The following is a 23217-nucleotide window of genomic DNA, read 5'->3' on the forward strand; positions in this document are numbered from 1 at the left end:
CTTTTCATTTCTCCTCTTCCCTTTCTGTAAAACTCTGCTGAACACACAAGTTAATGAATGATAAGACATTTCTAGGTCCCACCAGTTTTGGCAGCACACAGTCTCCCCTTGCCAGCCTCTGACGTGGCCCTTTGCATTGCCCTGCTGTGGGAGACCAGCTGGCAGGACTGTGATGTCCAGTGTGCAGAGCCCAAAGTTGACAGCCCTCTGCCTATAAAAGAATCACAAGCTTTACTTGCTGGGTGTGCAAGGATGTGCGCATGCATATGCACAGTCTTTACATCAAAATGCTGCTTGTGTGTGACACCGCGGATAACATCTCATCCTGTCCTCTTACCGTCTCCAGCTCATCACTCTGTAAAGAGTTGCAGATCTAAGCTTTAAATAAAGCTGGGAGTTGAAAGCTGTGCAAGGGAATCCCATTAACAGAAGCTGTGTCAATGCCATTGGCGGCTCAAATGCTAAGATACAATGCATACATGGTTTCTTACTCTTGCATTTTACCGGTACGTATTCAGCTGGGTCTTTGTCATAAAGGTTTCAGCTTCTACAGGGAGTCTTTTAAAGACCTTGCCCTAATTATGAAGCAATTCCAGTGACATTTTAAATTATGGGTGAGTTTTACATAAGTCTTTTGATACGTGTTGTTATGACATGTAAAATTTTATCTTTGCCAGATGCAGTGAATTATGTAAGATCTTTGTTTTGCATTTGTCAGGGTAATTTGAACCATTGCAGATTTAACAAATGCACTTTCAAAGGACCCAATCCAGCACACAGCTGTGATAGTACAGATAAGCTTCATAAACTTTATTAAATTTCTATTAAATTATATAAGCTCTCAGACATGTTTATGTGACAGTGTTAAAGCTGCAAAGTCAAGCATGCAAGGAGTAGAAAAAAGTCTTATCCTGAAACGCAGCCCCTTTCCTGGGCTTCCAGTGGTGGCTCATTATATGATCAAATGCTGTTTTTTTCCATAGGGGCCAACCTCAGTCGCTGAACAGACTGCCTGATGCAAATCAATGGGCAGCAATTCAAAAATCTGTTTTCTTCCCGTCATTCAGTGTGTGGCCCCAGCCCTTGTTTACTGCATACTGCTTAGCCTTGCTGTAAAGATGAAATACTGTTTCCGCCTGGGTTTTTCCATGACACTCATTACTGCGGTGTTTGTTTATTTCACATGCAAACTATTAATTAATTTGTCTCTGTGAAGCCCAGTAAGGCACGGAAGAAGCATAGATAAGGAACAGAGACACAGAAAGAGTCAAGTCAAGAATGTCAATTAATTTGGGATGTTCAACTCGAGATGCTCAAGAGCTGATACCTCCATGCATGTATTATTTATTTGTCTGCTTTAGTGCTGCTGTGCCTTTCAGCATCCAAAGGGCAGGACCACAGAAGACAGCTTCTGCCTGATCAGAGAGGCTCACAGAGTTCAGCCTGCTAGTGGCCATCACTTCCATCACTAAAGGAGTCCCATGTGCTGTGGGTCAAAAGTGGATGAAAATTTCTCTTGCTTGGACTGTAGCATGCAGCAGTAACTTGAAGGAGGGCTTGCATCACACTAGAAAGTACATGGTCACGGGAATGCAGCTGCAGAGGCCATACTGAGCTCACCAGCCTCCTTGGCCTTCTTCAGATCACAATTCACCAGCTCCCAGACCAGAAATGAGAGACCTGAGCACCACTGCAGAAACTTTCACTTGTCTGAGCTCCAGGAGTATTTATATAATTTAATCGATAAATTGCATTGATTTATTTGCACTAAGTAACTCCTTGGGATCTGGATAATAGATAAGGGTGTGCATGGTGCTGTACAAACACATCATAAATAAATGTAGCTTGCAAATCGATTGTCAGTTATTGGTGATTAATCTTCTCATAGTAAAATAATGTGATGTGATGTGATTATGGATTTTTTTATTTTTTTATTTTGAATTTGACCTAAGAGATTTCAGAGTCATTTATTTCAGGAAGGCTGCCCTTTAAGCCAGATCTTACACTTCTTAAAAGGTCGTAGGGTTCTAAATATCATGGTAACTTATGAAGCATGGCTTCCTGAGAGGTCTGACAGCTGCCTTCATCAGAACAAAGCAAGGTCCTGTTCAAACAAGTGCTTGGCCATGGAGGCTATAGACTGTGTTCTTACAGGGAATTTCACACTATCGTCCTCTTTGGCTGCTGGTGCTGCATACATAAAATAATGTAAAGGTTACCCCAGCTGGCTCCTAAAGCCTGTGTACATCAACATATGTGAGGAACAGCACAGACATTTACCATCATCCTGTCACTGGCTGGTTCGATTTCTGACATTAGTGAGAGAGCTAAGCGCGTTATAATGTGGTACTTCACTAACTGCATCTGGTGTGAGATTTATGCAAGAGAAAGATAAATATATTTGACCATAGTTAGGTGTAATTACAGATACATTGAGCCCAACACAGACACCAGAGCCAGATGAGACTGCAGCTACCACACCCGTTGCCTGAGCTCAGCACTCCCAAGCAGTGCACAGCTGAGATGACTTCAATCACATTCATCTCCACAATGCTTTATTATATAACAGGAAGACTGTTTGTTTTATATCTGTTCATTAGGTTTCCCAGATAAAAGGACAAACTTCCTTGTCTCTTTTTCTTCCTCATCCTCTCATAGCACATGGAGGGCAGAAGGGTGCAGCCCTGTGGTCCAGATAGATCTCTGACACCTGCATTTTGGGTCCTTTCAATTTTTTTATTTTAATTTTTTATTTTTTGTTAATAAGAAGAAAGGGCTTTTTACGTAACTTCTATGCAATTGTTTGTCATTCTTACAATGTTGCTTCTTCACTCTTTTCTTGTGAATTTTCATGCACTGTTAGAGATAAATCACTTTATTTTATAGCACAGCACTCATTTTTAAAAAGTACAGGTGATACTTGAGCTGTTCTGATTACGTTTACTTTCTAGGAATATTTATGGGAGAGGGGAATGTATATGTTTGCTGCTAAACTTCAAGTCTATTGTACAGTGGCAACCTGAAGTCCATCTGAACACAGATTAGGTATTATTTGGCCAAGCATTATTGTACATTGTATAGGTGAACTAACAAACCATTCTGATTACAAATTTGTCTTACAAAACATTGATTCCCTTCTGTTTATTGAGCAACAATATGGCTTTAGCCCAAGGATCAGGTGATAAATAAAATGAATTAAAGCCATTGCTCCTGGCCCTGGGCTGGTTTGTTACAGTACACAATACACTCAGGCTCCATGAGCTCATTCATGTTGGTTGACCCTTCCATGACCACAGCCGTTTTCCTCTGGGAGCCATTCCCAGAGTGTGAGGAGGAGACTTGCTCTGCACTCTGGACAGTCAGGGCAAAGATCATAGTTGGAGGTTTATAACCAGATAGATGGAAGTTTTATTGATGTTTAATGAAGACTTTTGGTAGTAAGAGAAATGCTGAGATCTGTAGGCAGCCCGACTTTCAATAACTTTGCCACTTTTGAGTCATTGTTAATACCATCCCACTCAGCGGTTATTCCTAGGCCTACTCTCTCTTCCCAGCACTTTTTTTTTTTCTCATATTCTTTTAATTCCCTTTAACCCTGATGACAATTACCTCCCCCCACCCCAGCCCCTCTCTTTTTCATCTTTCCTGGCAAGCTCCATCCAGCTCTGTTATCTTTGTCAGCTGCTTAAACCCTTCTGCTTTCCATGGCAGTTTTCAAAGACTGGAGATCCTTGAGCAGTCTCCTGTGAGGTTTTAGCAGCCATTTCCTGCTCCTAGTTTCTGTGTTGGCAAGAGACTGCAGTTTGCTTTCCTCTTTAATGCCATTTCTGAGCAAATTTTCAGTGTCGTGCTACACCATGAGTGATCAAAGTCTTTCCCACTGCAAGCTTTGATCAAGAAGTAAAAGTCTTCTCGCAAAGCATCAGTCCCTTCCTGCTCGCTGCACAAGGTGGGTCAGCAAGTACCAAGGGCAATATGGAGGTTGTGGAAATGTTTGCATGAGTAAGACTGGCAGGGGTTGCATGTTCATTTCCCAAATATTTTCCAATTTATTGCACCAGCAAGGTGAATCTCTGTGTGATCTGAGTCTGTTTTTCACCACGTTGAATTTCTTGTGCTTGCTGTCGCCAACCCCATTCTCACCAGTTCAGGCTGCCAGGGAATGCTCATATGACAAATGCGAGCTGAGAGTTAACTCGAGATCTAATCTATCTACCTTTCTCTCTAATCTCAATATATAAACATGAATATATTTGCTATGTATACACACACACATATATATCTTTTCCTCCTTGGCAGAACTTGAACTCTGAGTGGGCTGGTGTCTGTCTGCTGCATAGAGTGATGGAAGAACACGACTTTTGCCCTTGTTGAAAATGAAAATAATTGAGGGTTGGCTCAGTCAAATGCCACAGAGAGACGTGCCAGGGGCAGCACTATTGTGGGTGAGCAGCTGCCATGAGTATCCTTGAGGCAGATGTGTGGCTGTCTGTCTGCGTAGCTGTCTGTCTGGATCGGTACAGTCTTCTGCTCTGCACTGTGCATGCTGTGAGGGGGGGGTCTCACCAAGGAGGATAAGTAGCTGAAACAACTGACTTCTGGTGGCAAAGCATTAACGAGATGCCAGCCTTGCATGACAGATGGGATATCACACACCTGCCACAGGAGGTGGAAACATGCCTGGGCCCCACATGGTGCTCGCAAGGCAGCTGCTCTTGGTAGGTGGGGCAAGGCAGAAATGCTTACCTTTTTCTTGAATGCTGACTGAAGTTGCAGAACAGGATACAACTGGAAAAAAACATTAGTGATCAAGGGGATGAAAACGGTGCTGTGTTCATAGGTAGAGACTTGAGGATCATCTAAGCAGGTGGGGTCACTAGCTGGTAAGAGTTAACAGCATCCAAATTCCTGCCTGGTTTATGATGTCCTTTGCTTTCTCTTAGTTTTGCTTGATCTACCCTGATTAAGTGGCCATAACATCTGCTGATTGAAACTTCCTGGAAAACCTCAGTACTGCATTATTTAATATCTTCACCAACATCTCTGTAACAGGTGGTTTCCCAAATGTTACCACTACTTCCAAAGCCATTAATTTTTTATTTTTTTTTAAATGAGGGAAGTTAAAAACACCCTTCTCAACAACAACAAAAAGTTCTGCTTTTGATTAACAAGGAAAAAAGTTTAAATTTTAAAGATCACTTTATATTATTAACTGACTTAATTATCAGAAGGGATGGTTGAATGAGCAGACAATTAAAATAAGGAGAAGCTCAGAAGGAAAAGTTCATCAGTGCATTAGGCAGACAATGGGAGAAAGTAAAACCATTTCAAGTACCATTTGAAGGAAGCCATTTGGGAAAGAAATAGGATTAATTAAGTTTTGAACCAGTTAATTTTGTTATCCAAAAATATTTCACAGATTAACCACTATAACATACTTATGCATGAGGTAATGTCTGAGCTCCTTCAGCAATGGGGTGAATTTCTGGTCCAGATGAAGGTACATTAAAGCATGAGGCTCCAGACTTTCCAGAATCCATGGTGTATTCTGCAGCCAAGATCAGGATGGGGCCTTGCGATACCCACAACAGAGAAGTCTAAACTGAGGCATAGTGTTTTGCTGTACTGGTTATGAGTCAGGGTGTGAGCTGAGTCCTGCTAAACTCGATGAGAGGCAGTGGCTCTGTGGCCTCTCATACAGAATGTACCCCACTCTATGATCCTTAGGCTCCATCATCTCCTTCATTTCCCTTGCTTCCTTTTTTTTTTTCATTTTTTTTCTTTTTTCTTTTTTTTTTTTCCCTTTTTTTCCCTGTTTCCCTTGAGAACATCTAAAAACTTCTCCTTCCATAGATTTGTCTCCCTGAGGTTTTTGCCTGTAGGCCTGATCCTGAGCTCACAATGGCTGAGACCTCATAAATAATTCTGCATTCCAGACCTTAGTATGGGTTCCATCAAAGTACATGTAGCATTGTTGTGCAGGGCCTTGCTTTGTAAAAATGGGTTCAGTGGGTTCAGTAATTCAATTAAATCAATACGTATAAGAAGGGGGAAAACAAACCAAAAACAGATTTGCCCAATTGGACAGGGCTTTTGTTTGTGCCATAGTTTCTTCAAGGTGTGGGTGATGAATCATGACAAATTACTTTTCAGAGCTTTGCAGTCCATTCACTAATGAATTAATTTTACCAGGCACCAGCCATGATCCTCCCAGGGATGCTGCTGCTGCAGCCACAGCGAGCAGCATTTTGCTGTCAGTGCTGAGCGCTTCTTTTCACAGTGAAGCCCCTGAGTTCACCTAGGCTCCCCTGGGAATAGGCTCTGTGTTGAGACTTCTCCATGCAGGAACGAAGACAGAGTGTAACAGCGATGCCTGTCTGCTGTATGTCCCCCCAGATAAGATACCAACAGCCCAGATCAACCCTGTAGTCTGCACCAACTGACACCTCATCAAATTAACCATCTCTGTGTGCTACAGAGGTTGGGACAGGAGCACCTATTCCATTCAAAGGTGTGACGGTCCCTGGGGAGTGGACCAGTGGCCCTGTCTTCTGCAAGGGGACAAGCTCAGAAAAAGAGTGTGACATAAAGTGTGCAATGTTAGGCAACCCATGGAAGGCGAAGACATTTATCCTACCCCTCCAGTTGCTGAGCTTAGGTGAGACATGCCAGATATATGATGTGGGGAAAAACATGTCCTATGGGTGCTTGAAAGTAATTTTGCATAGGTGGTATTTAAGACTCTTAACTTGCAGCTTGTTAATAATGATCTTTGAAGGGAACCCTATAAACTGTCTCCCAGTTCTTGATGAGATGGAATAATTTATTACTTCAATTTCTCTGATTAATGTAAAATGTGTTTCAAATTTAGGTTTTACTTTAATATTTAAACTTCCCCATGAGTGGAGCTGCAGAAGGGCAGAGTGATTGAGTGCCCTCCCCTCCGAACTGCCGTGGCGTGTTCCCAGATCAGAGTGAGCTCTGCTAGAAAAGCTGATCTGCAATAAAAGCCATCGCTCACCAGCAAACCCAGGTTATTTCAGAACCCTGCCCTCTAAAAGGCAGGAACCTTGGTGCCAACCTGCCAGTAACGGTCAGGTTACCACAGCTCTGTTCATTCATGCCAGTGAAAATTATTATTATTTTCTTAATTTTAACCTGTGATCCAAGTTGGAAGTTCTCAAGAATGTCTTCCTCAAAAGAGCTGAAAAAAAGCCCAAAGCTTATGCTCTTCAGGGCAAATCACATTGCAGGGCTTTTTCTTAAGAAACAAATCAATTTTAAATAGGCTTTTTGCTATTCTTTTATATCATTGTTTTTCCAGAGCCAAAGTCAGAAAACAACATGGTGTTTTTTCTGGATCTTACACCATGTAGGAAATTGAACTCTGAGATTCAGTGTAGCTGTTCCTGAGCTGGTAAAACTTGTTACATTGCAGAGCAACTGAAGGATCCACCTGTTTTGTCTTGACCACTCAGCTTGCCCCTCTCTGGATCAAGAAGACATAGGAGAAATGCAATATTGGTACAGTGAAATGGAAGCTAAGCAATAATGTAATGTAGCAGTGCTGGGATGGAGAGCCCTTAAATAGCTGCGCTGATAAAAATCAGAGCCCAGACAAAAAGGAGACTGTTTTAGAGAGAATTATTTATTAGAAGATAGGAGGTTGTTACATATAGATTCTGTCCTGCAAAAGTGTCCTGGTCAAGGATATGTCAAGGAGACATTTAAACCTGTTAGAGCTGGCTCTGGTCTCCATTCAGAGATACTCAAGACACAGCAGAGCTCTGCCAGACCTGGCTCTCACACTGGTGCTCAGCTGGGGAGAGGCCTGGTGTATCATAGCATCCCTGAGCTCATTACACCGTCTTTATCCCACTGGAAAATCTGGCCTATGGGCTGGAAACCAGTGGTGGGGACACCAGACAGTGCTGCAGAAGGGGCACCATTCTTCCCTGGACTAACTTGGAGATAATTTCCCCAAGCAGAGAATTGTCTTCCGTCATGCCAGTGATGAACATGGCTGAGCAAGTGGCTACAGAGATAAAACCATGCTATGAGGTAGCATGAAGTACATTAAAACAACAACAACAACAAAATTTAAAAAAAAAAGCTCTCTTTGATACAGAGAAGAACTCTTGCCACCCTCCCTCACCCCCAAACCAGACAAAGCAGGCAATGTCCAAGCCCTATGCAGAGATGTCAGAGAAAGCAGTTCTGATAGGCAGATGACAAAAAGGCAGCAATTGTGCCTTATAATAGTTATGCTCCTAGCAGTTTTCTTCCCAGTTTTATGGGTGACCCATTTCCTTTCGTGTTGGCAGGTAGTAATTGTCAGCCTTTTGTAAAGTCTGAGCACAGACCCAGTGGTGGCTCTAGGCCCTTTGCCTGGTGAAGCCCAGGAGAATCAGAAAGCCACTGTGCCAGTTTTACACCTTCTGAGCCAAATCAGGCCCATGGTATGCTGCACAGAGCGTGGGCAGCATTGGTGGAGAGGCAGGAACAAAAGAAATGGCAGATGAAAGGCATCAGCCATCATACTGGCAATAACAGAAGGGCCTGAGACCAAGCCTTCTGCAGACAGTTGGTGGTGGCTCACAGACAGTACAAGGCTTGGTTTCATACCTTCCCCTGGGCTTTGTCTTTATTCCAGGCATGTATCCCATTGCACTTGGATAGGTACATGTGGCAGAGCAAAGTGGGCTGACCAGTGGCTATAAGTTTTTTTTTCATAGGCAGCTATCCATACCGGTGTTTTCCCAACATCTTGCAGGCTCCTAAATGAGGCTCTGACCCAAAAGTCCTCTGTCTAATGGTCTAATCTATGTGTGCTGAAGGAGACCAACAAATGTTCTGGAGTCTGTCTCCTAAATCTGGTCCACTGTTGAAGCCACAATCCTGTCTGCCCATGAGGTTTTGCTGACTGGGCCAGAATATCAACTTCACTATCTGCAAAGTGCAGATATTTTACTATATTTCTCCTTTTTAAATCCCAGTCTATGGCTCCAGAGACTACATGTAAAACTCTGGGCATAATCTCTCCCTTTGTCCATAGTGCACATCATTAGCTTCTGTGTACTATCAGGACACTATCAAGGGTATTTGCTTTCAGTCACAATATTCTGAAGGAAAAACTATAGTTGTAACAGGTTTGTCAAAAATGTAACACAATTGACAGAAACAGTGGTTTATGGCTCATCTATCACCATATCTCTCTTCTCATCTTTAACCCAAGAGTAGGATTTGCTAGTCTGATATATTAGAAACCCCTGAAACTAAGGTCTCGGCAGTGAATGCTTGCAGCTGATGCCAATGTCAATACAAAAGATGGGTCAGACTACAGACCTCAGAAGGGACAATGTGTGAGATGGGCATTTTTCTCTCACTGCAGATGACCTTCAAGGTTGGAGATACTGGGGATAGGGATTAACAAGGCTGCAGCTATAAAGCAAAGCAGCAGATCTCCTGTTATCTTTTAGGATAGTAAACATTTGGCATTGAACAATGTATCTAACTAGCTTTGGCACAAATATGCCTACTTTTAATCAGGTTTTATGTCCCTAAGGCACTCGGACTCCTTTTTTTGGAACATGCACCCCAATGAGTCTGATGTTATTAATTGGGAGGGTTAAGAAAAATGTTCCATGAGGACAAAGCACACTTAGTTGAAGAGAACAGATGCTCCAGACCCACTGACATCAAAACTCTTGGAGCAATCACAGGCCATATCTTCAATTTTTAATAACTTTAATGGAACTGGTTGTGCTTCCCTACTTTTTTCATGCTTCAGCAAAGGATGTGCTGAGGACCCTGACGTCCTCTGAAGGCCACAATGATGGTGGTGTTTGGTGGGTGCTGGAACCACTGCTCCCATATAGGACCCTAGCAAGCTGAAGCTCTTTGCCTACTGTTTGCCACAAAACAACAAATTTTGGGGTTTGATGTGAAACATAATCTCTTTTTCTTCTCTCACAGCCCTGACATTCATAGAAAACAATTGTTCTAGCTTGGTCTAATTCCAGTTTGGTCAAGAGAGGATGAGACTGACCACCAGGCAGTAGAATACCTGTTTTTAATGTCAGGCTGACAATTATAGGTAGCTTTTTGTCTCCGTTACCATTATTACCTTCCAGAACTGCTTCTTCAGCCACTCATGATAAGAACCTGTTCCTCCTAGGCCTTATTGAAACACCTTGATGAATGAAGTTCACCTGTCAGAGCTGTCTGAATGTTCTAGAAGAGGTCTCTTTGATATTTTTGGAGAGGAAAGTTAGGAGAGAGGGACATTTTCTCTCCAGAATGTGCACAAAGGCAGGAGGTATGGTAGCCCATTTCCTCAAGTCAAGACAAAGCTGGCCCCTGAGGTGAACTTGCAGTGGTACTCTGCAAGCTCTGAGCATCCTCCAGGTGCCACACTGGCATGAGCAATGCTTGACTTACCAGATATCGCTGGGTCCCCCCTGTACCGAGGGCTCTGGAAAGGTGAGCTGCGAGGTAGTGCTATGCAGCTGCACTGGGTAAGCCTAGCAAGAACAGACACAGAGAAGCTGGAGAAGCTCCAAGCAGAGGAGTGAAATTCACTGGGGCTCCAACGGCGCACAGCAGAGGGGCCCTTACCTAGACTTTGTGGCTCTTAATGGTCACTGTGTTTTGAGTATCTCAGCTGGGCACGTAAGACCAGTTCTAACAATATCCAAAAAGAAGAATATGTCCTCAATTGTATAGTGAATGGCATTACAAGGGGATAACCTGTTACATAGAAACATTTTGAACATTAATTACAATATCTTTTATAATTTTGTAATTTAACTGCCAACTTTTTTCCTTGAAATTAATCACTGATGTACATCATATAATCAAACAAGCTTTTTTAAAAAGTACATCTTAATATAAATAGTTTATTCAGTGCATGGTTGTGTATACAACAAATAATAAACAACTCTTTCGTACAAGGCAGAAAGCTGCCTGTACAGAACTATGTCAGTTTTGGAGCACAGAATCCAACGATGATTAATGCACAAAATCTTACACATCATGCAACTCTATGCCAATATTCCAACTTTCTCCCATGCAACAGACATGATGACCTAAATGGAAACCTAACTACATTTTTTAAACAATTGTTTCCAATAGCATGTATAAGTATATGTTGTTTAGGGGTAACCTGTCCTAACGCTTCCTCCTACACAATATTCACGTGCCCGTTACAGTGAAAGAAGGACTTTTACAAATAAGACGTTTCTTATAAAAAAATTAAGTCACCTTAATTCCACAGTTTCTGTCTTTAGAAAAGAAGCCACAACAATAGTTTAACATGACACACAAAATGGAATTAAGAGAAATCTACACTGGAGGATAATTTAATCCCTTTCTGTTAACTTTCACTTGGGATAACAAAACAACTCAAGTCCTACAGACTGGGGTTAGCACAAGAACTTTACCAGAAACTACAAATCTATAAAAATTTATATTTCATTGTGTTTAAAACCACAAGAACACTGTTTGCTTGAGCCTGAGACACCAACTCTCAGTTCCAACCCTGAATTTTTAATTTTTTTTAAAGACACAGCTTTAAAGACCCATTGGAGTTCAGAAATCAAAAAGTTGCGCTATTCCAAATTAAATGATATATTTTTTATCAAGCCTTAGATATAAAACGGTAAGCCAAGGAAACAACAGAGTTTACATATTTGTTTTTTGTTTGCCCCTATAAAACATATAAGCATTAAAATTTCCTTTGAAGAGCAAAAGTGGTCTTTTTCTTAGTTGGAAAGCAAATTCTTATCAGCAGTGAATGTTGTGAAATGTTTTTGTTTCGTATTCCACAAAGCATAGGAGAGAGAGAGAAGGGGGGGAGAGGGGAAGAGAGAAAGGAGAGAGAGAGAGAGAAAGGATATTTCTTGGACATTTCTTCTTCAAGATTTATTCCACAGTTATGTTTGCTGGCTATCCAAGTGCCTTGTGATATGCACAAGCATATTCTACATTATTGGGGTATATCCTTTGACAACCAGTAGATCTAATGGCTGATAAACGAGTGACCTATGCAAGTTCGGTGGCTTGTCCTGGGCAATTGAACGTTTGGATGAAAGACTGCTAGTAAGAATTCAACTGCATCCAGAGGTAAGGTTCTGTTTAGAGCACTTGGCTTGCCTTAACCTGGCTACGTTGACTCGTTTTGACTCATGGATTTACCCCCATTTAGCACTCCTGAAACACTTCTGCTCTTTGTTGGGGTCCCACTTCCAGATCTTGAGAACTCTGTGAGATCGTGGAGAGAAGGCTCTTTGTACATGGCCACTGCAAAGCAAAAGAGAGACAGAACATCAGCACACTTTACAGTCCCTTGGTACACTGTCCAGCTGTGAAAATCTGGATTTTTCGTTCAGCAATTAGCAATATAAGAAGTGACTTGAAGAAACACAGCAAGGAGACCACTTGGATTTCAAACACTGCCTTAGAAATTCCAAGCTCCTTTTCAAGGGGATGGCATTTTAGGGAGGAAAAACCATAACTCCCTCTCCCTCCCAGTTAAACCACCCACCTACACTCTGCACTTACAAAACTCTGCACTTACAAAACCCTGCAAGATAGATGTGAGCTGATATAAATCAGCATTTCCTTACTAATAGTGAAATAGCACTACCAAGAGCTGCTATTTGAAATGTTACTTGTATATAGTTCAGGCATGTGGGTGTGAAAGTAGATTTTCAGTCTTCTGTTTTCTTTGTGTTCACACACGTAAGTGAGGATCCAACTCAACATCAGTTGCATAAAACCTGTTCCTAAATGTAGGCTGCCAAGCTAGTCCAGCATTCACCCAGGACTACACACCTTTGAAATATCCTCTCTGACTTCAAAATAATACTGCCTTGAAAAGTTACTTAACAGTACAACCCAGAACTAGAGAGCTTCATTCCTTCTGAAGGAGAAGCATATGGAAGCTAGTTCTTCTGGAGAAAAGGAAGCATCTTCATACATCAACTGAGATCTCTATCTTTGCATTGACCAAAGTTATAGCCAAGTCTGAGCACCACACTGATTCAGATGCTTCAGTTAACTGGGATGACTCCATGTCCTGGCTTTTAGTACACAGCAGGATACATACGCCACATGCATTATTACCTTTAATGTCACATATTGATGCCACATTAATTACGGTTAAATAAGAACCACGCATTACAGATTTATCCCAAGCAAAAATAGACAAACACTCTGTAAGATAAAGCCGATTGGCAAGCTATACAGCAAGTCACTAAAGGCCTGTGAGCAGATGTTTGGGACTTTCCAGGTAAAGTCTTCATTACCTATAAGGGAGGCACTGGTTTTTGGGCACAAAGAAACTAATATATATATATTTGGTTAAATGAGAGAAAGGCAGAGGTAATATAGAGAAACATTAAAAAAAAAAAAAAAAAAGCCAACTCTAGCTCTGGTTACACTGAGTATGTTAGCAGAATATTACACTCTTGTTAAATAGTTAGCTGTATCCTTCAAATACTTATGCAAAGGAATTAAACATCTCTGACACAATATAAAGTCAGTTCAGAAAGATTTTTGGGAGCAAACCCAAACAATTACCTTTTAATGGTTTTGGAAGAAAATGTGCTGCAGGTTTGTTTTTCTTCACGTGGTTTCCTTTCATTATTTCTCCTTCCTTGTTAAGACCCAAATACCAACCTCGTCCAGATTGTTGTTGTCTATAGATCATTGAAGAATATGTTACATAGTAGTTTTCAAATACTGATTCTTTGAACTTGCATTCAGGTGTAAAATGTTCCTGTAAGAAAATAAAAGATCAATATGTGCAATGCTGAATCTCCCATCAGTTAATGCAAAAACATCCAATATTCATTGCTTTTCTGACAGTTAAAAGACCTACCTCTCACCGTCTGCTATCCAATTTGGAATGCTCGCCCTAAAAGTACTAACAAAAGAGTAACACAATTTGAAATCCATGAAATGACACTGTGAGCAGCTCAAAGTAGCATAATAAAATCTTTTTGAGCAATGAGTAAAAAGTCTAAGTGAAAAATTATTGATTGATGCAACTAATGGCTATCAGGCAGACACAGCCCTGATGTCAGCCCCACAGGACCAGCTGCGGTCCAGCCTTGCAGATGAGAAGCGAGTCCACGTAATGCCTTTGTGCATTAACTGCTGGCCTTAAATGTTTAGGAAAAAAGTGCAATAAAAATTCAAAGCTGTGATGCCGTGAGTAAATGGTCTTTTACTAGCCCAGCAATATTAAGTTAGCTTATAACAGCTGCCTCTTTGCCTTAATCTATGCTCTTTCTCTGCCCAGTGCATCATCTGCTGAAAGCCCAGCTGTCAGAGACCCGCTGCAGACATCAGCTTCTGATCTGGGACTGGCAAGAGTTAACTGGTATTGCAGATGAAAGCATACAGGATCAAGCATTAGTCTTCATGATGAATTACACTGCTGCTTTCAAGGAGATGGTATTGAGCTAATAGTTAAAATAAAGAGCAGCAAACCAGGAGAAAGCCTTGTTCTTCATGCCAGTGGTGTGACTGGCTTTCATTGTACAATGGTCTTAACTCAGCTGACATCTTTTGGCACTGTTACCCAGGTTCAGAAAAGGATGCAGGCATGAAACATAAGTCTTGGATGGGTCCAAGACCAAAATGCTAGACCTTATAGAACTATTCAGCTGTTTCCCGAGGTCTCTATGCAAGATTGTGCTTGCATAATGATTGTAATTTTGAATTAAAAAAAAAAAAAAAAGGAAACTAAGTGTCTCAGGAGCTTAAGATGTTCTTATTTAATTTCTGAATATTCCTATATGAGAATAAAGATGGTATTTAAAAACTAAACAAAACAACACAACACAACAAATACTGTACATTTTCTGCACATCTTTTCCCATTTTGTCTTCTCATAGGAGAAAGAAAAAACCTCCCATCCTCTGATTGGCATTTGCTTCAACAAAGAATGTGAAGTAAGAAATTTTCTTCCTTTTTCCTTCAAAGTAATTGGCTGTTATTTAGTTAATTGACGACTGGTTTCAATCGCTGTCAAACAGAGACAGAAACTATATGTTTGCCACATTTCTAAATAAAAGCCTTCTCTCACTGTACCCTGCCCAGTGCTAGCCATGTTAACAAAGACTATTGCCAGTGTATCATCCAATTAGCAGCAAAATAGAAAACTACAGTGCTCCCGATGGATGATTATGGTTTATGTACAGTAATTTGGAGCTCTTTCAGTTACAAAAGGCCTGCTTGTGTGCAGTGACAGTGGGTCAGATTGCAAATAGAACCACGTTTACTCCAGCTCTCTTAGGAAGAAAATTAACCTCAGTATGAGCAGCAGGAGCCAAGAGTCCCTTGAAGCAGTGAAGAAACAGAAATAAAGACACTAAAAAACTCTTTCAACCCTGATTTTCCCCTTGGCTGCAAGGCTTGCGATAACATGCCATGGTGGAACTCACTGCGAATGAGCTTGCAGCAGTGCCCGCGTACAGCCAGACATTGCCTGCTGGTGCCCACCAACCTGAGAGTCAGGCCCTGCAAGCATCATGGACAGCCGTCCTCTCCCTGCCTCAACCCACGATTCAGTGTCATGACCACAGTGGTTATTTGTCGTGGGGCACAGAAATAAAGACGCTTCTCAATAACATGTTCAGCAACTGAGTCACATTTCCTCTGTTTTTTCAGCATTGCAGCACATCACCTTCATTCATCTGACTGACGGGGCATGAGATCATGGGCTTTCATCTTGACTGCTACCTCCTTAATTTCTAGCCTATGGCTGTAGCTTCAAGAAGGTGCTGCATGGTGGAAAAGGCTTCCTCTGTGCCAAATAAATGGTGATCCCAAACGAGCTGTTTACAGAAGCTGAAGTGCTTTGCTTGCACCTGAATACTAAGCAGCTGCATACCTTTTGAAGGTGCTTGCTCCTACCCATCATCTGCCTTTAGTTTATACAACATGTCTTTACCACTCATTTAAACAAAAAAAAAAAACAAACACAAAAACAAACAAAAAAAAGAGTGGGGAAGGGAAACTGCAGACAGAAGCTTTTATTAAGGAATACTAGCAGATATGCTCCTAATTTGAGGGTATTACAATTAAAGCATATTGTTCTGAGGTTGCCAACCTGATTGGGTATGGACCAGGCTTCTATTCCCACACTGGTTTAAAATACAGTGCAGAGCAGCAACTACAAAATGTCCATTATGTTGTCTTTGCTGGCAAATTCTTTGATAGTGCACTGAGAAAGCACGAAGTGAAGTTGGGAAATCTTAAAGAGAGCTTTAATTCTTGAGAGAATAAAAACTGATGTTTTCCAGCTCATATAATGAATGCTATGCAAAATTATAAATATAAATAATGGTTGAATTCTAAGGCCACAAGCAGGTACCAGCAGATGTAAGTGCATAGCGATAATATCGTCCCTGGTCTTTCCTGTCTTCCAGTTGTCCTGAAGGGAAGTCCATCTTTGCAGTGAAAATAATTTGAATGAGTTCTGAGGTGTCAAATGTTATGAATACATAGTTATACAAAACAGACGAGAAAGTAAGCATTTGTGTGAAATAGTATTTCAGTCGCAGCTTACTTCAGCAGTCAGGGATGACGGCACCTGCATGACAGTAAATTGCACTCACCCAAGCCCCTCGCACATTCACCCTTAACAACAAATGAATGAATAAATGAATAAATGAAAGTTAAAGAAAGTGCTGGATTCACTGTAGTCATGACTCAGCCATGCTTAAGGAAGCCGGAGGATGAAATGTCAGAAGCTGCTTCTTGGTTTTGAGCTGATCAGCTGAACAACTGAAATGTTTCTGCATGAGTAGATCTGCAGCTGCATTAGATATATGAAAATAATTAAAAAGGGGAATAATTTGGTGTATGATAATATAGTAAAAAAGGCATTGTAGCATATATTTAGAGTGACTGTATTTCCAGGCAGCTGACAAAATTATATCCAAAATAATCTGGTCTCTTCCTTACAAATACTGAGGTATAGGCCTACCGATGCCGAAAGCTAAACTACCGTAAAAGCAAACCTGGCATTCTTCCTGCTCTAATTGTGCAAAAGCCATGCTTCAAGCCAAACACCATCCAGATTATCAGCCATCACACCCATCTACACTAGGACTGAATATTAGTTATTATGGACCCCATATGATTGTAATGCAGGAATTCAGACTCCCCACAGACAGAAAATGGGAAATCTGCTTTAAAGAAAGGTATACAGTGTCTGCATGTCTGCAAAACTCTGTCATAGTATAGAAACCTCTCATCAGGATGGCTGCAGGCACAGTGTACAAAAGGAGGGCAAAGATGCTTACTCTCTGCTATTTATTGCATACCATATTTACATCATGGATAACCTTGGCAGGGGACATGACCAAATACTTTACAGAGCAGTAAGTTTAAGTCTTTAGGTCAATACTGTTTGTTAAATTTCTTTATATCACTACAAGCTGAATGTTTTGCAGCTTCCAACAGCAGTTGACCAGAACAATCAGAAATATTTACTAAGATAGATTTAGTGTTAGAGGCATGAAAAAAAAACCACCACAAACAATCAAAAACCACACACACAAAAAGCTCCAAAAAGATGAACAAAGAAGCAACAAAAGAGAAATTAACTTCGAAAACAATTTGGAAGAAGTATTGGGTACATGGGAAACCTGGAAAATGTTCTTACATATTGAGCATACATTCTTTGTAATCAATGATTTTGCTTATTGTGTTTATTGTTTATTTCCTCTACCTAGTGAAATTTTTTTTCTTCTTTTTTTTTTTTTTTTTCCTCCATATCTTGATTTCTTTCAGGACTATAATGTAGCCCAAGATTCCATTCTATAATCATGAATTTTTGAAGGAGCCTCTTTAAGGCTCCAGAGTAGTGATTTTCTGCACCAGTGAGTCTGCCTTTTTATATTAACAGAGATTGATTTTCTCCATCTTGGCATGTGAAGTTCCAGGGTGTATCCTTTGGATCATCACCCTGTATTGTGCAGTGATATCAACTGTACAAGATGAGATCACTTCAACTTTTAGGTTATCAGAAATAACAGCTTTTAGGCCACCAATGTGAGAAATACCAGTTTCTTTTCTGAAGATACTGGTATTTTGTGAAGCCTCCAAAATCCATTGGCAATAGTGACTGAAACTTATAATTAGCTTGAAATAATTTATTCTGGATCAGATAATACAGTTCCCACGGATAGAATACAATGCCCCAACACTGTCTATTTTGCTTAAATTTACCTGTTTATCTGTTGTGAGGAATCTCTGTGCTTTGGGTGGGAGCGACTCACAATATATAAATATGTACTGGTCCTCCAGAACTATGATTAAAAAGTCTGTCTAACAATGCAGTTGTAATTTGTGGAAGAGTATAATTCCCCTTGAGTTCTCTGCAAGCTGAAGGCATGTGTACTGGCATTGTGACCATCCAGGAAAGAAAGTTAAATTCAAAATTATGTAGAAAGGGTATAGTAAATTCTTTCATTAGGAAACCTACTTGCTGGCAAGAGAGAGAGGAAGGCACAATTTTCCTAGGAGGTCATCCCAACCAAGTTCATAGCATGGAATTGTCTGGGATATGATCTTGAGGTCTCTTCCAACCTAGATAATTCTGTGATTCTGTGTGATTGCAATAAGCAGGAATTTATGAAGTGAAGCACAAATACTCAGTGGTGTGTAAATTTACTTAGGACAAAGCTTCCAGAAAGAGTAAAATGGAGCCCAAGGAATCAGCAGGATATCTAGCATCTCCAGAGTGGGATTTCAGGTTGTCACTAGGTATTCACTGAATCTATGAGAAAAGCATTGCAAAGATCCTGTAATTATTCCCTTGACACTGTTCCTTTGCACAGAAAATCAAATGCACAAACTTAGTGAAGAATGTACACAGTGAACTGAAGTAGAAAACATACTAATCACAAACACAGAGATTTGCAGGTTTGAGTTTTGTTCATTACTTTTTTACTAGTCTCATCAGTGATTCAGTTGTGAAAATTTGTCCAGGTCATTGTTGCCCAGATTTTTAAGTGGCATTTAGGCACATCAATAAATACCTATTTAAAGTTTGGTGCGTCACCACTCAGCATGGTCTGCCCATGCAAGGAATGTACTGCCTGATGACCCCAGGGAAAAGCCTCAATGACTGTAAAGAGTGCTGAAATTTAATTGAGACAGGAACGATGCATGATCATGGTACGGTTCCCCTGCCTTTTGGTGATGCTCCACTTCCACAGCTGTGTTGATTAACCAAAGCACTCCTTAACTGGGGCAAGAGAACTAATGCGTGATACATACAGAAAGATGACACTCTTCTGAATACTGCAGAGGAAATGAATCTCATTAAAGGAAGTCTACAGTGTCATTTAAATGTTCTGCAAGATGCCCAGGAGAATGCCTCACAGATGTCAAGCACAGGTCCCATTCCTAATCCAGTTCACAAAGTTATAAGACAATTTACATGGTACGAATAACAGAGAAGTTTTACTTTGTCCCTGTATGCTTTTCTGCATCAGTGCTGAGCTGTGCTGAATGTGTGTACCCCTAATGATCCTGGATGTGTGGTACAGGGAAATCTCTACAATTTCCCGAATGCTCTATAAATATTTTAAAATCTTCTAATGCTTGCATCTACTTTTTTTTTTTTTTTTTTTTTTTTAGTTTCTTTGGCTTTAGGGCACCAGACTTTTCAGTCCTAGTTGAAAAACTTTGTCATATTTAGTTTTGATTGCTTCACACACACAAAAGCCCTATTACTGCTTCAAAACCTATTTTAAAAAGTCTCTATGTAAGTTTGCATTTAAACCTTTAAACCTCTTCAGAAAGAGAACTCTATTGGCATAAGCATGGGTTGGGGTTTAAAAAGAATCGTATCTATATATACTAGAATAACTTTCTCAATGTATAGCCAAAGGCCGTATTGCATGATAAAGCCCATGATTTGCACAAGACTACCCTTCCATGCTTGGCCAAGGACTGGTGACCACCATTATATCTTCTGGGTGAGGTAATCCCCAGTTACTAAAAAATGTAGTATCCTGCATTTTTTTCCCTGTACATCCACACTCTGATCTCATATTCTTCTCTAGGTATGTGCCACTGATCATCTCTGGACTGCAAGCATGCTGGACCTTGAATCCAATCTGCTGCAGCTTCTCATGATTCCCCTCCCAAGTGACTGAGTCAAGCAGATGAACTAAAGTTTCCCAGCTGACCAAAGCACCACGAGCTACCCTCTGAGCATGTCAGCTGAAGAGCAAGAGCTGCACCAGTGTTACTGAAAATAGGGATGCTGGAAAAGATGTGCTCCCTGAAAACATGGTGGAAAAGATACTGCATGCTCAACCTGGACAAAAAATCAAGGTATCTTACATCATCAAAGACAGCTGAAGCAAGTGACTATACATAGTGCACAGGTAGCTGTATATAATGTATGGAGACACACAGCCCACTGAGGCTGGCAGTTCATTGCAGCAGACTTGAGATGGTGCCAATGGGTGAATCCTGCTCACATTCAAAGCCGGAGCAGAACTCCCTTTCCCTCTCAATAGGCTCAAGATTTTCCCCAGAGTACCTAGTCCTTCTCATCATTCTCCTAAGCTCATTATCTTCATTTCCTGCAGTAGCGGCTTCCACAGGTGAAGTCAGCAGCACAGAAAATGTATTAAAAATGTGTCTATTGTTGTTTTTTTATCATAAGCAAACTTTTTTTTTTTTTTTTTTTAAATAGCTTTCTTCTCTCAGCTTTTAATTTTGGAAAACAGCACATAAAAGTACTCAGTGTGCCTCTTCTGTGCCGTTCATTACCTCACATTTCTCTATCATGCCTCTGCTTATTCATCTCTTGTCTTAACTAAGCGGACCTAATCTTTTCAAATCTCTCCTCATATGAAAGGTTCTCTGTGCCTCTAATCATTTTCATTACCCTTCACTGAATCCTTTCAATTTTTTTTTTCCAGGACTGAAACACAACATTTAAAAAGAGGCTGTACCACTGAGTTGTATAACAGAGGTAAGATATTTTCAGTCAGTTGTCTTATGACAAAGTAAAGTGGTCTTTGCTGTTCAGCCTCACCATTGTGCATTTGTACAAAAGTTCTCTATCTTTTAAGTTGTGTCTCTGATAAACACAGTTCAATTTTATGGTATTTCTGACATTTTGATCCACCAGTGTACCCGAGCTTAAAAATTAAAGAAATAGTGATAGAAGCAAAAGGCAGATAGGACAGCTTTTTTTTTCTTTTTTTCTAGACAGAAATAGAGCTGAAAGCCCCAAAGATGCTAAGCAACCTATTCTGTAGCACAGACATTATTATTACACAGATAACCTGCCAGCCATTGCAATCAGATTTCTAGCAGTTATAATTGACATCAAATTCTGGTATTGTCAAATCTCTCTGACACAGCTGTTGTGCAGAATGTCCTCAGCTTAAGTGTGTCATGCACTACTTAAAAAAAAAAAAAAGTCCAAGTTTAAAAATGCCTTTTAAAGTACTGGGACCATCTTCTGCTTCCACTTAAAGACAGCCCTGCATCCCACTTGTTTTAATGGCCAAGCCCTGAGCCTGCTGCCATTCGTCAAAGTTGGCCAGTGACCTGAACTGCAGAAGGTGAGCACTCAGAGAAGGCTGAGCCTCAGGAGACACCACAACTGCCTTGTTTTGAGTCAGCTGCTTATGGTTTGTTCTTCTGAGCTGCTAATTGCCTGCCTGTTCTCCCTTTGGGTTTGCATATCACTTCCTCATGAGGACACAGGGCCAGAGAAACCGTGCAAGGGTACTGTCTTCCACACAGCAGCAACAAGCTGCAGCGAGATGCAGCAAGGAAGAGCCTCTCCATCAGGCCGATGACATAGCATGAGGAGACATCGCTCTGTCACAGCCCAGCCATCTGCAAGTTGGCAAGAGCAGCTGAGAAAGAAAATGTGTTCCTGTCCCAGTAGTCCTTTTACCAAATTACTCTCGTATTCATCTACACGATCGCTGCCACTGGAGGAATCCTGTACTGCTGCTGCTGGGCCTGCAGAGAACAGGGCAGCAGCCAAGGGTTAATTTGCTCCTAGAACAAGGTGACTTGGCTAGCATTTGTTAAAATACCACCTGGGAGCATGGGGCAGGAAGGGCAGCATGACCTTCCTGCTGCCATATTGACTGCCTGAGCCGAACCATCCCAAAACACTGGTTTCAGTTACACAGGCTGTGAGGGGCTGCAGGGTACAAGCAACCTGGGGTGAGGCTCAGCAGGCAGCAGCAGCCACACTGGGGTACCTGTGACTTCAGCAGGATGGAAGGTCAGCAAAGCTGGAGCACTGCACCACCAAACACCCCCTTGGCACTCACATCCTTGATGAGCTCTTTGGAATTAGCAGCCTAATTAGAAGAGTGTGGGATTTACTGCTCTAGTCTAGATACAGGACATCAACGGCCCTGGGGTAAGGAGATGGAAGAGATCTCCTTCAGACCATCACTCATGAATGCATGCAGATTTATCTGAAAGTGCTGAAGAAACAATAATCTAATCAGTGTTTGCAGCAGGCTCTAAATCTGTTTGTTTAATTACAAGCTGGGACATGACCCTTTTAGCAGTGGATGCTCCTTGAATTCTGTGGGAAAAGGGAAAGAAATGAAAGGTTTCCCTTTTTAGGGAGCAGGGTAGCTGAGCAGAATAGGTGACAACGGGGAACGTTGTTTTTGTGGTAACCTGCAACCTGTCTGAAAGCCTGTCTGCACAGCCATTGGGACATACACTGGGCAAATCAGTGTGGAAGTGATCTCCTCATCCTCTGCTGCTCTTGTAAGGAATGATTCCTGGGCTTCTGATGGCAAGCTTATGGAGGCAGAGCTCTTCCCTCCACAGATTGGGCAGGCAGTGCTGCCAAACTCAGGCTCGGCTCAGCCAGGACCTCGCCATGCCACCACCCACCACCTTTGCTGACAGTGAAGAAAGATGGGACCTGCCCCTAAGGAAGCGCTTGGAGGCAGACACTGCTGAGTGAGCTCTTTTTCTGCACACCAGAAATTGCCTCTGCTCACTGACTGCGAGAAGCTGCAAGCAGAAGATAAATAACAGCAAGAGCTGCAGGAGAAGAAATAATGCCACATTACATCAAACAGGTCCCTGCTTTGCTGTCAGCTCAGAGTCTGTTCTGCACAAAAGGACAGGCTTGCCATTTGGCCTGTATATTTTATTAATGTGGCTGCATATTTATTGCACCAT

At 41.4% G+C, this 23217-nt stretch overlaps 1 protein-coding gene and 1 long non-coding RNA gene across 6 annotated transcripts in view; one reads left to right on the plus strand and one right to left on the minus strand.

The window, feature by feature from the left end:
• LOC106018388 (uncharacterized) overlaps window positions 1-21384 on the plus strand; it is a 64102-nt gene extending 42718 nt beyond the window's left edge. Inside the window, exons 3-4 of the long non-coding RNA XR_005268380.2 lie at window positions 20091-20364; window positions 20961-21384. This is a non-coding gene — a long non-coding RNA (uncharacterized lncRNA). The remainder of the gene's footprint in view (window positions 1-20090; window positions 20365-20960) is intronic.
• Window positions 7628-23217, minus strand: part of FGF13 (fibroblast growth factor 13) — a 296980-nt gene continuing 281390 nt past the window's right edge. For all 5 annotated transcript variants that reach the window (XM_072043132.1, XM_072043133.1, XM_072043134.1 and 2 more), the window contains 2 exons: window positions 13582-13780; window positions 7628-12300 (listed from right to left, as the gene is read on the minus strand). In XM_072043132.1, the coding sequence (XP_071899233.1) occupies window positions 12164-12300; window positions 13582-13780 (336 nt within the window). In that variant the 3' untranslated portion in view covers window positions 7628-12163. The remainder of the gene's footprint in view (window positions 12301-13581; window positions 13781-23217) is intronic.

Source organism: Anas platyrhynchos, chromosome 10 (genome assembly GCF_047663525.1).
Source record: "Anas platyrhynchos isolate ZD024472 breed Pekin duck chromosome 10, IASCAAS_PekinDuck_T2T, whole genome shotgun sequence".
Lineage (NCBI taxonomy): Eukaryota > Metazoa > Chordata > Aves > Anseriformes > Anatidae > Anas > Anas platyrhynchos.